The sequence below is a fragment of the Physeter macrocephalus genome, chromosome 16, assembly GCF_002837175.3.
Source record: "Physeter macrocephalus isolate SW-GA chromosome 16, ASM283717v5, whole genome shotgun sequence".
NCBI classification, from domain to species: domain Eukaryota; kingdom Metazoa; phylum Chordata; class Mammalia; order Artiodactyla; family Physeteridae; genus Physeter; species Physeter macrocephalus.
This window is the reverse complement of record NC_041229.1, coordinates 43986466-44003712: the sequence shown is the minus strand read 5'-3', so window position 1 is coordinate 44003712 and position 17247 is coordinate 43986466. Positions and strand designations below refer to the sequence as shown.

The 17247-nt window shown below is 34.9% G+C and overlaps 1 protein-coding gene across 5 annotated transcripts in view; it reads right to left on the bottom strand.

Annotated features, from left to right (window-relative positions):
• The window catches only part of NOX4 (NADPH oxidase 4), a 159940-nt gene that overhangs the window by 101486 nt on the left and 41207 nt on the right, over positions 1-17247 (bottom strand). For all 5 annotated transcript variants that reach the window (XM_055091469.1, XM_055091467.1, XM_024131659.3 and 2 more), the window contains 3 exons: positions 16849-16921; positions 14825-14905; positions 325-541 (listed from right to left, as the gene is read on the bottom strand). In XM_055091469.1, the coding sequence (XP_054947444.1) occupies positions 325-541; positions 14825-14905; positions 16849-16921 (371 nt within the window). The remainder of the gene's footprint in view (positions 1-324; positions 542-14824; positions 14906-16848; positions 16922-17247) is intronic.

Genomic DNA, 17247 nt, shown 5'->3' with positions numbered 1-17247 from the left:
AACTTATTTTTCTCAATGCATAAGGAAAATATCTTTGCTACCTTTCTTGTGGCAAGTACCAGTGCCACAGTATGCAAAGATCATATGATCAGTTAAGCAGGGATTTTCTATATTCTGTAATATCATAGGTCTTTCTCGTTGAGCTGTCAGCTGCCTATAATGAAACAATAGGTACTAACTTGCTATTGAAACATCCTGAAACATTCTCTTCTGCAAGAATAATTGCTTCATTACCTTCAAAAACACGTCTAAATACAATGTTGATCAATTGTTATGGAAACATGGACTTTGCAGAGACCAGTAAAGACATAGAATTAATCTGACCTGTGGAAAATTAGCTTGGAACCTGGGCTCTTCCATACAAATCTTCACAAATGTGTTCTGGGTAAGCTCATCTGGTTTTGAAAATCCTCCAGGGAAAGATTCATGAAAATGTTCTGAGAGATACTCTGGTAAGTGAATATTCTGGTAGCGGGTTCCATTAAGATTGATGCAGCCAGGAGGGTGCGTATCTAAATTAGTTTGATACTTAAGCAGCCCTCTAAAGTTAAGAAAAAAATAAAAACAAGGAGATGAAAAAGAGATTGAAATCAGAGAACACAGTATAAGAAAATAACCTTATTTTCTTGTTAACTTTACATAGCATTTATCCAAAACAATGCTTCTCATATATCTTACTTAAGAGCAATTGAGAAATCTTAAAATTTTTAATAAATTCTTTACTATGGAACTAAATCAAAAAATTTAGACCCCCTAAATGCCACAAATACATGGTAGAGAAGACACATGCAACTTAAACAAGAGTAAAGTATAAATGCCACAAATACATGGTAGAGAAGACACATGCAATCTTTCCAAATATTCTTGAATTTGACAGCCTTTACTTCAAGTCTATTAGGCATTCATACAATCACATACAAGTTTTCACTTCAATAAACACTATAATGATGAGTACTTTCACTATAATTTCAAACACAAATGGAAAAGTACGGGGATCGTATTTGATTTGGCTAAGACTAGATAAAACAAGCCTTGTTGATTTACAGAGAAACGTTAAACAAACATAATAACAGAAACTGGAAGCATGCATCTCCTGTGATCTGAAAACAATACATAGCAATCAGGCCCTAAACCTGCTTACTTTTCAATTTCTCCATAAACAGGACCACATAAAAGCCTCAAAATAATGAATCAGGAAGGAGAACTTAAAACCCTAAAATACCATTCTTATTATTTCGTATTTTGTGAGATTTAAGATAACCCTTTAACTTTCTGTGCTCTTTATTTCTTATAAGGAGTTAAGTAAGAGCTACCTCACAGGGATAGTGCATGAAATCATAGATTATATTAAAAAACTATTTTTTTGCATAAGCAAATCTTGAAGAAAAAAGTAAGATTTTGAAAAGCATTGAAAATGTTTATTTAATTTTGAGATTTTAAAATTTTGGTTTCCAAAATTATTTTTCCTCATTGTCTGAGTGTGTTTTTAAATTACCCTTCATGCTCCCAAATAATCAATTTTAGTACATTAAAAAAGTACATCTTTAAGTTCACCACAGCTATAATTTTACAAATGATATTACAAGGATGATATTTTCAAACAACAAAAACTATAACAAGAAAAATGATACTAAATAGGTCAATGACTTAGCAATGACTAAGGTAGTCTTTGGTGGAATGTACCATCTACTCAACCTGTTCATTCTCCCTTTTACCCCTTTTGCTTATGTTCAATTCCCTTTCTCTCTTCCCTTTATTTTACTTTCTTCCCTAAAACCAGTCATTATGAAGTCACTGGAGAGCACTAAGAACACGTCAGGAGCATCTAAGTAGTGGCTGTATTACATAACATCCATGGTAGACCACACACACATTTTTTTTTCAGTAATGCAGTAGATATGGCCTAGGTATGGAATAAATGAATGCAAATTATATAAATGTGAGCCAAGTACATAATCGTTTATAGAATTCTAGTCATATAATACAATTGTGCCATTTTAATACTTGAAAAATCCATTAATTTGATGCAGCTTTTTTTTTTTTTTTTTTTCTTTTTTTGGTATGTGGGCCTCTCACTGTCATGGCCTCTCCTGCTGCGGAGCACAGGCTCCAGACGCGCAGGCTCAGCAGCTATGGCTCACAGGCCTAGCCGCTCTGCAGCATGTGGGATCTTCTCGGACCGGGGCACGAACCCGTGTCCCCTGCATCGGTAGGCGGACTCTCAACCACTGCGCCACCAGGGAAGCCCTGATGCAGCTTTTATTACAAGTAATGAGTTACCCAAACCTGTTGCTCTTATTAACTATCCCAAGGGTAGTGGCTGATGGGTGGGCAGGCCAAAAATCTCGAGCATTTTTTTCTATTGGTTGTTAAGTTGAACAAACATTGGCATAATGCAACTGGCACTATCCTAGGTGGTGCTACAGATAGTCAGATCTGGCCCTTAACCTTCCAAAAACTTAAAATCCAGTTTAGAAGATATCTTTAGAGAAGCTGAACATAACTCAGACCATAAATAATAATTTGAGTAGAGTGATTTAGTAAGAGCTTAGTAATGTATAGAAGACATGAGGTCCAGTCCAGAGCAATTTGTATACATTTCACATTACCCTCACCACAGCTACATGAAATACAAATTATTATTCCCATTTTACAAATTAAGAAACTATTTTAATAAATTAATACCCTAGGGTCACGCAGCTAATAAGTGGCAGAGCCAAGATTTGAACACAGGTCTGACTCAAATTCTAAGCTCTTCACCTCTTACTATACAGCATGTTAGTTCATTGGATCATTGGATCCTCACAACATACTTTTGAAAAGGTAAGGGAGGGGAAGGTCAATATTTATTAACAAAGTATGTCAGGAATTTTGTAAACATCTATTTCCCACTTAAAATTCAAAACAAAATAACATACGAGGTGTTTTTATTCCCATTACACAGATGAGAAACACAAGGCTATTGATTAGGTCAGAGATTAATTAAGAAGTAGTCAAAGCATGGGATTCAGAAACCTGAGCTCCCTCACTCCAAAAGCCTACATCGTGCATAGCAAATCAGTTGGTTGAAGAAGTAGACATCAAGGGAAGGGGTTCAAAATGAACAAAAGCCTGGAAATTACGTCAGATAGAGAGAGAAAGAGAGAGAGAGAGAGAGAGAGACAGAGACAGAGAGAGACAGAGAGAGACAGAGAGAGACAGAGAGAGAGAGAGAGTGTGTGTGTGTGTGTGTGTGTGTGTGTGTGTGTGTGAAGGGGCTGCTTCACATCAGGCAAAGAAATGTTATTTATTCCTTCTCCTAAGTCATCACAGCATTCAGGTGGACATCACCCCATGTGCTAATGGTCCTTAGAATGACAAATGTTTTTACTATGCAGTACAAATCTTCAGGACAGCCCAATCAAATAAACAATGTTGCCGTTCTTGGTATATAAAGTAGCATATACTATTCTAAAATGCCTTTTAATTTTGAGAGTTTTATGTTATTTTAAGCTATTATCAAGCTTAATGGCATAGGTTACCTCTGTCTATGCCCATTAAAATGGTCTTTTATTTGTCCCAGATTGTAATTGTTGCCATTGAAGAAACATGGATAAGAGAGAAAAGATCTACGGGCAAACAATGATAAGAAACAAAAAAATATCATTCATCAGAAAAAAATCAAGCATGGGATCTCTGGGTTTTTTGGCTAAATTAGGTGGTAAAGATACTGACGGGTTCAAAAGGAAGGACACTGGCAGGTATTGAACTTAGTATTGGAAGGATAGGTGGTACATGACAGACAGGTGCTTGATGCTTCAATACCTATTTCCACAAACTTCATAATACATTTGTGTGGTAAAGGTCAGTAGCCCCATCTCAGAATGAGTGAAAACATTCAGAACTGTTAAGTAATCTGCCCAAGACCACACTGTCAGTCAGTAGCCAAGTCAGAGTACAAAGGCCAGACGTACACCTTCCCATGTACTAGACCTGTTCCCCCTGCAGAATTCCCATTCTACTTATGAACAATACTCTGAAATTGAAGGCCAATGTGTGCAATGAATAAACTTTATGGATCTACATGGTTATATATCTGGAAAAGGAGGTAGTATATTTCTACCAAACCAATAGTTTTATGTTATTTTTTAAGTTCAAATAAATGCAGTAACTTACTTTTTCACTGTACTAGTAAAAAATAAAACTTTTTTAGTACTGGTACAGAACTTTTTAGAAGTTTTAGAAATTTCTTTGGTACTACTGAAGAAATTCTAAGAATTTGCAACCCTAGAATATAATATTTCTTTAAAAATTATATTTCAAGTCCATAAAATAATTTTACTCTGAAGAATTTTGAATAGGGATGCACATTAGATATTATAGATACTAGATTGATAGATAAAAATCAGATATCATCTTTTTAATCCAATTACTTCACTGTGACCACATTTGTTAAAACTGAGTTCAATATTACATGTGGTCTTTGTGATTTCTTTGAATCCCTAGTACCTATATTTATTTCAGCAAACATAATAGACTTGTCTTTCTTTAGAGTTTAATGCAATCTTTTCAAATACAACAGTCCACTTTAATTAACACTTTAAATAATGCACAGCTGTATCTATCTGACGAATAATCCTAATCTTCTTCCTTGCCCCACATCACCACTGAGATATACCCATTTCACATTTATTATTATTTAAGTTTTGAAACTTATTAATTTAAATGATATTCTTAAATGTCTTTAAGAAGCTTAGAATTTAGTGCACTTCTATCCAACAGAACTTTCTGTGGTTGTGGAAATGGTCTAAATCTGTGCTGTCCAGCCATGGGCCACATGTGGCTATTGAGCAATTGAAATGTGGTAGTGCAGGCAAAAAATTGAATTTTTCATTTATTTCATTGTAATTAATCTAAATTGAATAGCACAACTTTAATGGGTATAATTGGGCATGAAAGCAAAAACAACTAAAAACCAAAATGAGTAATGCTATATAGATGTATAGTGACCCCTGGAGAGTACATAGAGATGATGAACTCTGATTATGACATTCTGGAAAGGGCTTCACGGGGAAGCAACTGAAAGATGTGGAGATTCCAATGTTAGAGACTAGGGAAATGGCATTCCAATATGAGGGAGTAGTATGAACAAAAGCACATTGTTTATTCCCAAATTAGTAGAAGGGATAATATCTTGTGCATTTATATATCCCCCTTATAACTACACTCACTGCCAAATCTCATCGGCCCTCCAGCAAGTTTCTTGCATGTAGTAAGTCTTCAGTGCGTTTCTAGTGAATTGATTTTAAAAGCAAATAATAACTACATAATTTGTTTGAATACAGCAAGTACATCTAAAAGTTAAAGGGAACATTCTTATATTGTTGTACCTTTCATAATTAAATGAAAAATCATTTGAAAGTGAAAAAAAAGAAAAAGATGTTAATGAATGGTAAGCAGAGAATATTGCCAAGTTAAGACAGTGATGTGGCAGGGAGTTGGGGAAGGAGGCACATGGCCTATGTGGGAAGAGGAACACTTATTACTAAATTTTTTTAGGTATATTGCATTATGTTCTAAAAGAGAGATTTTGAAGTATCTCTGGAATGTCTAGTGTTCTTCAATCATGAGAGATCAAGGATTTTATGGTGTATCAAAACACATGGTTGTGGACACTATTGTTTTTGCACCCATAAGGATTTCAAGATGTGCTTTCAACACTCAACAATGTTTCCACAAAGTAGGTTTCTTTCTTTCTTTTCTTTTTTCCTCACTAGGCATTACAGTTATACCACTATTTTTTAATGCCTGGCTGTGACAAAGTCACAGAAAATAATATAGTACACAGAATAAATCCTACCAGGTTAAAACATAGAAATCATAAGAACTTTTTACAGCAAAAGTTAAATAGCACAAAACACTATGCCTGCCAAAAAGAGAATCACAAAATCATTTCTACTTTAACTGCAAGTTACAAATTTCTAACAAATGCAGTGTCGCCTATGAGAACTTTATGTTTGTGCTGATTTTAATCCTTTTTTAAAGTGGAGAAAAAAATCCTTGTCCCATGAGGAATCTATTTTTTACCTTGTATTCTATAACATACAAAATACTTTTTTTCTTTACAGAAAAAATATACAACTTTTTTCTGACCATTCTTTTTACTTTGCTTTAAGTACAAAAAAAGAGCTTAAGAAAATACATCCAAATTCAATATTGCAAAACCCACTGGAATTCACTGGATTCTGAGGAATCCACTAGAATATACACTACTTAAGGACAAAGATTTGTCCTGTGCCTCTATTTTTCTGGTGTCTAGAACAGTGCCTATAATCTGTAACAAGTGTTCGATAAATATTCACTGAATGGATTAATAAATGGTTAGAAGTATATAAACAATTTTTTGTTGTGGTTATTTTTGAAACACGTGATTGAGGAGTCACCCGGTTTTAACAAACACAGAAGTTAGTTTGAACTCATTCTAATTTCAATAAAGATGTCTAGACTTTAGCAAATGGCATTTAGTAAAATAAACCATGTGTGTTCGTTCAACTTTGCAGGGAATAGCATTAAATAGGTCTGAAACTTACAGCATCCCTCTTCACCCTTGAGTACTGCAAAGTCCAACCTGAGATCTCAGCCCTGCCCTGAACCTGAGCCCATCCTAACCTAGGTAGACAAGTCATCAAGAGAGTGAAGCCTATCTGTTAGCAGCATCTAGAAATAGAGTGCTTTCCTAAACTAAGGATCCAGCGTGCCTCAGGGAAACCCTAAGCACCAGATACCCATCCAAACAAAGCTTCTACTCTCACCCCCACCTTGTCAGGTCTAACCATATTCTTGCCAGATACTTGCCTCTGCATTCTTTGCTGGGCTCTTGCTACAGATACCCGAGTGTACTCGCAACCTGCAGCTTGACTGGAGCACGTATTGTGTCTAGCTCTTGCTGGTGGTGATGCCCAAGGTACGAGACTGGGCAACACAGACAGGGCCAGCATCATGGGTGTGTGACCTGTGTGCTCTCACGGGACCCTGATCTTAGAAAGGCACTGTAATTGGTTCAATGTTCTGTTGCCATCATCTTGAAATGCTTAATAATTTTCTATCAAAGGGTCCCGCATTTTCATTTTGCAGTGAGCCCTGCAATTAAGCACCCTGCCACAGACACTACGCAGCTGGCAAAACAAAGCCTTGGAGTCTAAGGACATAGGATCAAGATCCCAACCCTCCCTAAGTGTGTGAAGTAAAATAGGTCATTTTAATATGTTTTCTCAGCTGAAAGAGAGAGACAGTGCCTGTTACCCTCTACTTCACAGGTATATAAAGGAAAGGACTTTGATCTCTTGGGAAGGAAAAATATGTAAGCATCTAATATTTGTTACTATTTCCTCTGCTTTCAGGCTTTACCACAAGGACAGTGGGAGAGAAAAGGATTATTCCACATTTCAGAAAAAACATTAATGTACTGAAAATATTTCTTACAATAAATTTAGCCCTAGTTCCTTCTCCTTCCTCCCCAACTTTCTCACCCTGTACCTTTAGCCAGAACCACTTGTTATTATAAATAAGGTCCCAGGAGAAAAACTGAGGTTAAAATTATGTGAGAAAGTATTTGGGCTGAAGCTCACTACTTCTATCCTCAAACTGGGGAGAAAGTTAACTCACAGTTTAGAAGATTAAAAATTCATTAATAAGTATAGCTTATAGCATAAATTAATTCATTTACTTGAAAATGCTTCAAATATACTACACATCTCTATCTATACAAATGGCATCGTTATGGGAGAAAATACCCCATGATCTCAATTCCCACCCCTACCTGGCTTTCAGGATAAAATATCAGCAAAAATAAATAAATCATAAGACTTTAGTCAGGAATTATTACATAGAAAAATAATGTTTTACACAAGAAGGAAAATTAATCCTATGAATGGGAAATTAGAAATGGGAAAAAACACATACATGTCTAAAGATCATAGTTTTATTAACATATGGAAAATATGTAAATATTATGGGAGGGGGATTTGAATTCCACATAACAAAGACTTAATTCCTCAGGAATTTTATTCACCCTATATATTTTAAGTAAAAAATTTAAAAAACCAAAAAAGTGAAAGAAGACAAATAAAAAGAGATGAAAAATTTTCCTCCATGATCCAAAGAATTTTTAGCCACAGAAGCACACAAAAATCTCCAGCAAAAATGTGCCAGTCTACAACACAACAAAAATAGTTAAGACTTAAAAGTTAATTCTTCAGGCACAAGAATTGATATTCCAGTTGCCATAATAACTTACTACCTAGATAACACTAACTATAAGTGACAGGCCCAAAATGGTAATCCAAGTTACATTTAAATAAATACACAGATTATTTTTATTGCTATCTGTAATACTTTAATATTTGAGGAAAATTGGAAGGGCCTAGAAGAATAACACATTCCTAGCTAAAAGCCAATTAATACAGTTCCACGTAATTCAGCAAACACTGAGTGAATGATGACTTAGGATTGATGATGAAAGGGATTCCACGGATGAAGATAAGTAAGAAACAGTCCTACCCTCAAAAACACTATAATTTACCTAGGATACGTCACTCTGCTATATGTTCTTTTCTCTTTCATACGGTAACTCGCAGATGCATAATGGGGGTAGGCTGCAGAGAACGAGAACACTGGAATTTTCTACTATTCAACTACAACTGCAGCTATAACCTGACTTTCTCCCTTTTACCTAAGGTTTTATATAGTGTTTAATATTCTGTACTTTTGGCTTAACATACAGCTTCTGGGCGTTCCTTTCCCTTGGCTTCACCAAGTTTCCATTTGACATTCTAAGAAGAGCTGGTGCCTCTCCCCAGTAGGAAAATCCCACAAGCCTCTCCTCCTTCCACATCAGTGTGGGTGTAAGGAGCCCTCAGTACAAGTGCTTCTAAAAGAGAAGATTCTCGGGAATCGGCAACTTCTAACACTTAACTATATTTCATAAATACCTCCATCCCCCAAGAGTATATTCTTAATTTTCTCCTCCTAAGGGCATAGTAGAGGGAAGATAAACTAAAACAATAAGCCTAATCTCATAAGTATTTGTCTACCCCGGGTTAATTTCTTGAGTTTCAATACCTATAAAGCTGACAGTGCCTCTGGTTCATTGTCATGTTGACAAAGGCTGCTCACTGTGTTCCTTGGGTTTAAAGAACAAATGTTTTTAGAAACATGCACCTAAAAAACCATTTTTAAATTCTCTGAAAAAAATGATTCAAGCAGAATATAAATCATGCTCTACAACGAACTCTTGTCAGCAGTAGTCCCAAATGGCAGAAAGCTCTGTTTAAAAGAATAATCCAGGTCTCATTTTTGTAATAAAATATAGTCTGGGAAGTCCAGCTAGCTCAGTTATTCACTATTGTTTGGCTCTCACTGCCATCTACACATTTGAGAAGGACCTTCCACCTTTCTTTCCCAGAATTCTCACATTATATTTCCTCTCTTATGTAAATAAAAAATAAAATACAATTACTACCCATGCAACACTTCTGAGAGCTATCACCAGTGGGAGTGTTCTCATTTACGATGCTTTCCCTCCACATGCCTTTCAAAGGAGTGGGGTTAGGCTCTGGGCTGAGACTCTGTGACATTCATAATTGCTCTTCCCTCCAACACCCTTTTGTCAGTAAGTGAGAATGGCAGTATACCTCGCCTCCTGATGAGTTTTTCAAATGAAAATGAAGAAAGAAACGTCCAGTTACATTCATGTCTGGAAAGAGGAAACATTTTTGGCTCTTAAAAATTTTTTCTGAATGTCTTCTGAATTGAAATATCTTTAGTACAGTGTACAAATGGCAACCTCCTAGAAAGGTGTATTAAAAATCAGAAAAAAAATTCCTCAGGAGAAGGCTTGTCTTGCAAATCCCAAAATAAACCTTTATCATTAAAATCAGTTGAACTTTTGAGACTTAGCAACATTATAAAAACTGTTGCCTTTTAGGATTATTCTTTTGATCTGCTAAGCAGTTTTCATTATATGTTTATCAAATTACTTTGCTGATAGGAAAATCTGGGCTCTTCAAAAGTGCAGTGTTTTTATCAATACAAAAACGATTCTTCAACAAATTAAATGTGGAGTTTCTTCCTTACACAGTTATTAGTATCAGTACCAGTATAATTTTTTATCCTGCTAACATTTATTGAGTATATCTATATTCTGCCTACATTGCTGCATTCACTTATTTAAACATGAGACAACCCTATGATATAGATATTTTATTATCCCATAAAATAGATGAAAAAGAAAGGGCAAATTATCTGGCAAGGTCATACAGCTATTAAGTGATGTAGCTCTTAATTGCCATGTTATACTGACCTCCTAAGAAAAAAAAATTAATGTATTTTAAAGATCTATTTGAACACTGATAAAACAGCTGAATTTAGTGTATATGAAATGTGGGTTTTTTAGGGTGCCATGCAATAGAATTGCTTATACTAATGAAAAAATCTAAAACATAGGTAATAGGAATGAAAACTAGGTTAAGCTAAAGGCATGCATAATCGTGGAGCATGATAATTGGATCCTAAATAATATTGAGTTGTAATATTTTGAGCAAAGAAAGTAAGACTTCCACTTTGCCTATATAGATTGCATACCCCAAGAACACCGTATTTAATTTTGGTTTCTAGATTTGAAAGGGATACAGGGAAGCCATGCCAAACTGTAGCCAGTTTGATTTACTGGCTAGGAATGTGGGCTCTGGAATCTGATACCTGGGTTCAAACCCAAGCTCTTCTATTTACTAGCCATGACTTTCAGCAAGTTTCTTCACCTCTCAGTGCCCCTGTTCTCTCACCTGGACAATGGGCATGATAATAATGATAATGATAATAATAATAATAATAACAGCAAATTTTACCGGAGTTGTTGGGAGGACTTAATGAAATCAACCATTAGTAAGATAAGTACTCAATGAATATTAACTATTAATTTATTCAAAGGAGAAAGTAACAGAGGAACAGAATTTAAAGAAGGAGAAGAACTCAATTTCCACGGCCTCCAGAGTCACAGACTTTTAAATCATTGGGTAGAAATTAAAGTAAAATAGATTCTGTTTCGAAAGAGAAATGACTTTGTGAAAGTGAGTGCTTTCCAAAAACAGAATGGGCTTTTCACAATTATATATTTACTTAGACATAGTGTAGGGAGACTCAAAGATTCTTGGTCAAAATCATCTTTTGAGCTTCCTTCAAAGTTTGAGAGTCTATAAAAATAAAATTGACTAGAAAATCATATGAAGCAATTGTTCCTCCTTACTACAGAAGTCTGCTTATATAAGGAAACCAGTCGACAATTTCAAACTGCTTCACTGAAGTCAAAAATTTTCTAAAATTTCTAGCCCACGTTGGTCCTTCAATTCTCTAGGCTACCAGAATTCTTGAAAATAAAATATGTTTACACTTGGAAAATATGCAGTTTAAAATTGTCTTCAGCTCTTTCAACTCTTCTTTTTTAATGTCAAACCAATTACTAATTCTGGGAGACTAAGTATCATATATTATATCGTTCTTTCATACCTTATTATAGTACTTACCACACTGATAGAGAAAGAAGCAAATGCCCAACAAATAGTGCTTTTCTGTTCAAACCTAAAGCTACCGTTTAACAGAAAGCTCAATATAAATTCAAGAAGCTTGTTTTGAAGAGCTGCACTTTACTTGTATAACCAAAAGCTAGAGAATGACATTATCAAGGTATTTCATAAATAAAGATATGTCTAAGTCTTCAACATTGGCACAAATAATAGCTTCGATAGATTTACTTGTAGATAGATCCTTTAAAGATAAAAAAGAACATTTTGAGAAATGTTCCATTTTAAGAAAGCTGTACGATTTATCAGTAATAATTTTTCCTACACCAGAAGCATAACCTATGTAGCTTTATTAAAAATTAAACTTCATAGAGTTACAAACTTTTAGTTATAAGATGAATTAAGTTCTAAGGATTTAGTGTACAGCATGGTGACTACAGTTAATAATACTGTCTTGTATACTTGAAATTTTCTAAGAGAGTAGATCTCAAAAGTTCACACCAGAAAAAAAAAAAGAGGAAACTATGTGAAATGATAGGTGTGTTAATTCACTTGCACACTTTAAATATATGCAATTTCATTTGCCAATTATACTTCAATTTAAAAAATTAAACTTTATAAAAAATGTGCACTATAGAATGCTTAGAGTATTATATATTTGTTGCACAACAGTTATTTCAGTATTTTAATAATTGTTTTCTTCTTTTTTTTTTTTTTTTTTGCGGTACGCGGGAGTCTCACTGTTGTGGCCTCTCCCGTTGCGGAGCACAGGCTCCGGACGCGCAGGCTCACAGACCATGGCTCACGGGCCTAGCCGCTCCACAGCATGTGGGATCTTCCCGGACCGGGGCACGAACCCGTGTCCCCTGCATCGGCAGGCGGACTCTCAACCACTGCGCCACCAGGGAAGCCCCTGTTTTCTTCATTTTTATCAATCATATGTAAAGAAGTATTAATTCAGTTGGTATAATAGAGTGATTATATTTAACTCATTCTGTTGATGTCTTCGGTTATTTCTTTACATAAATTAAAGTCACTTTCTGTTTATGACCCCTGTTCTACAGAAGTAAAATCAAATTTTAAATATACCTTCTTTTACTTCCAAAAAAAAATGGAGAAAGGACTCTTAATACTCTCTTTAACTTCAGAAGCCTGTTAGAACTCCTGAAACTTTGAAAAATAACTCTACCTTGAATTACAAAGAAACAGATTTTCTCAGTTTTAATTTAATACAACATAAAGGCAAAAGAATGCATAACTAATTATACTAACAAATTATTATATTTTTCCCTCATCTGTTATAGCTAGAGAGAGAGAGAGAGGAAGAGAGAACAATTCCAGATAAATCAAGATATTAACCTCTAAAAAAACTTAAGACCAAATTCTTAGAAGTACTGAACTCTCCAAAAAAAAAAGTATAACAATATAAGTTTTGGAGTCAGAATGCCTGGATTTGAATCCAGGATACATCAGTTAAGCAAACTTTAGCAAATTATGTACTCTCTATAAATCTGTTTTCCCACTCATAAAAAGGGCTTAACTATATTATTTATCCTTATAAAACTATAATCCTTTAATAATATAAATCATCTAAATCATGTTGAATTTATGCTTGGCATATAGGAAGCACTTTGCAAATGTTTTAAATTAGTGTTATCATTACTAGCACATCTGTTTACTCATAATCCATTTTTATGATAATAGCCCTGGACAGCCATGCAAGCCATTTAAAGAACAGAATATAAAGCAGATTTTCTCTACCAAGGGCTTTCTCAGTGTGCTAATGCTCTACAGAATGTGCTAGCCCCACAATGGGAAAAGAACAGAACCCAGAGGTTCCACTGACTGTGGCCCTCTTCCCTGTGTGGCAGCCATGGCTAGCTGGAAGTTGGGATTATGTGTGGCCATGTGTCTAATGCTCTACAATTGTATGTTCTAGAGCCATGATACAGAACAAATTGGACCGGGACGTAGGAGACAAGAGATCCACATGATACTGATGTCTAAATCAATGGCCTCCAAAACTGGGGGAACAACATTTTGAACATGCACCTTGAAATAAATATATAATTTATGGATAAGATTTACTGTACTGACAAAGTACATTATAAAACATTCTGAAGAAAAAATTAACAGCAGGTCTGAACTTTTCTCCAAATACTGTTTCCCTGGAAACATTTTGAGTTAAGATAAACAGGGAGTGCCAGCTGTGTTACCAGCCAGCATTGATTATTATTGATGTGAAAGTATCTGGACCTGGAGGATGCTGAGTGACCTCAGCTTCCTGATGCAGTGTGTTCTAGCAACTGAGGGCATCCCTTGAGGAGACTTGGACTGTTACCAAGAGACTGGTTCCTCTGGAGCATAAGCCTTCCCAAGGCAAGGTAGTCCTTGTGTATCCATATGGTCTCCTCATCTTAAAACTGAGTTACTACATGCAAGGTAAGGGAGAGAAGGTGGAAAATGGTTACTGTGCATCTAGAGGGAGCCCTACTGAAGAGGCACCTGACATTATCCTGTTGACATTCCATGTTTCCTGTCCTGTATTCTTCTACTAAACCAAGTGAACCTGATGCCAGACAATAGCCTATTATGTCATACTAGTGTGAGTGTCAAGACAAAACCACAGGTCCACTCTGTAATCATGCAGACATATACATACACAAAAATATATTATTTATTTACATCCTCTGACCTAGTGAATTATTTTAAGCACCATACATTTGAGTATACTGCTTGGGTCCACATACTTTTCAGAGTATTTGGGGTAAATTCTTTGTAAAAACTTGGGATGCTATCTCTCTTCCCTTTGTGATGCTCTGGTGTTTTTGACAGATCCTTGTCTTTGGGTCTTATAAATCTTTGGCTGTCTCTGCAAATATTAGTAAACTAGTAACTCCACTGTTACAAACTCTGCAGCAGCAAGACATAATAAATTCCTGAAAATTCAAACACTAAATATCTTCTTGAAGTTCTTCAGTTCCTACTCACTTTCTTTCAGAGCTTATCAGGATATAACTATAGGGAGCTTTAAAAACTACAACATTGTGGGAGAAGTAACTCTGTCTTTCCATTTTAATATACTTTTATGCTAGTTTTGTTAAAACATGCTATGTCAAAAATAGAACTATTTATTCCACTCTTGACACTACCCTCAATTCCAAGTAACCAAATAATTTTACCATTTCCTATGAAAATTTCTATAGATTTCTCTTTTATTACCCCATTTTTAGGCACACATAGCTTTAAAAACATTTTTTTAAACTTACCCTGATACATGTAACATCAGCAGCATGTAGAAGACCAAGAAGAGATTATGAGTGTACCAGAAGATGTCATAGTTAGAAACTCTGAAAAAACAAATAACTTAATTTCAATTCCACTTTACACTCCATCTCACTAAAAAAATCGTGTATCCTTTCAAATACATGTCACAATTGAAAGTTAAAATATGAGTTCGTCTGAGATTTATCTATTAATAACAAAGTATTAACATACGACTGCAGAGAGAACTGACAAAAATTATAAGTAACGCTTTATCATTTTGAAGGTTCTTTGTATTTCAAATAAAGATACATAGAAATAATTAAAATCAGCTGTTTATATTAAAGTTATTATGATGTAAGGCGAAGGTGCAGGCAATAGTCTGCTAATACGTACTTCTGCTGTGCTTTTTATCAATATTCTCAATTTGCAAATGACTTCTAAGACAACCAATGTTTGTATCCCAATACATATTTTGAGAGTAGTTCAAAGGAAACTCAGATGGAGATAAACTGAATAAGTGTTCATTAAAATTTTCTCTTATCTTCCTGGACAGTGTATAACTTTAAAGTAACACCTTGTGTTATTGTCCTGGGGGAGGACAAAGAGTCTGAAGAGGAATGGGTATAATAAACACAACCTAGAATGTTTGAGAGAAGTAAAAAGACTAACAGTTATTTTATTTCATATATCTCGGTAGACATTCACGTATTAGAATCTTGGAGGTGGCGGGCAGGTATTCGTAAAAGCTTAGATGATTCTGATACAACCCCTAGAAACTTTAGAACCCCCAATTTAGGCAGGAGCCAATAGAGTCACATTTACATGGGTCACAGTTTTTGCTATCATAAACAAGATCATTAGCATCCTTGTAATGTATGCCTTTTTGCACAGATATGATTCTTTTTGAATCTAAATTTCTAGAAGTGGAATTATGACATCAGAGGACACACATTTTGTAAGGCTTTTGATACACATTACCTATTGCTCTCTGAAACATGTTTATAAATTACGAACCCAATCATAGTGCAGGAGGGCCTGTTTCCCCAAACCCAGACTCCACTTCATACATCTTCAGTATTTTGTAAAAGTGGAATTAGGTATTATTTCATTTTTGTGTTACTCACTTTGTAGTCTTCTGTGACTTATCTGCCCATAATAATTACCCATTTCTATAGCATATTTCTCAATTGTTGTGGGTTAAACTATTCAAATTTAAGAATGTACTACTTCCATATGAGTGTAATAATTTTTGCAATAGCATGTTTATTTTTCAATTTTTATAATGTACATTGACATTCAGGAGTTCTAGTTTTCGTATTTTTAGGTAGCCAAATATTTTCTATATTTTTCCTTGTCCATTATGAGAGCTGATAAATATCCACTTAAAGTTTCTTCTAAATCTTTAGTGGTATAATTTTTTACAGTAAACTCTGTAATTTATCTAGAATTTAATTCACTTAAGCCTTACTTTCTTCATAAGTTTATAATGGCACCTTTATTATTTCGCAGGTTCTTACTTATAGCGAAGTCTTTTACAGCGCTTACTGTCTACTATCATTTAGTTCAACATCTTGGTCATTTTTGCAGGTAAGTCCTATTCTGGTTGTTTTTTTTTCATTGAAGTATAGTTGACTTACAATATTATATTAGTTTCAGGTGTACAATATAGTAATTCCCTATCCTGTTTTAAGTTACTGAAGCATAATCATTTTAATATTTAGCAAGCCACACCCTGCCCCCTTTTATTCCACTTTGGAACATGTATTTGGAAAGTCTCCATACACAATTCCTTACAACCCAGAATATTTGACTGAAAGAAAGAGATTTTTCGAAAACAGGAAATGATATATAGAAATGCCTCTCTATTTCCCTCTTAGTTACACAGAACAGTCCAGTAACCAGAATACTGCATTGGCTAAACATTCGGGTTATTCAAGACATTTTCTACATGTGAAAATGAAGATAATCTTAAGGAAGTCTAAATAATCTGACCAAGAAACATCAAAATAATGGCTCTGACACTCACCGTATTGCATATGTCGAAGCTGTAATCATCAGGAATAGCACCAATACCATGCAGGCCCCTGTCAGGCCAGGAACTATAAAAATGTACATAAGTATGTTTAGCTTAAGTCATGCTGAGAAAAAATGTACAAAAAGTTATTACCTTAAAATTCAAAGTACTAGGCTGATCTGTGGGAAGCCCAATTCAAATTGTATGTCTCCTTGTATGTTCCCTCTTAAAAAAGCCTTTTATGAATTAGCATAAGTTTCAAGGTATTTAGGACAAAGCAGAGTCTCTTCCACCTTTAACAGAAGAGTCCATTTTGGTATTTTCAAATATTCTACTCAGAATGGTGAATATGTGCATACTTTTATAGGTACTTACTATAACAAAAGTCAATAATTAATACAACAGGACAGG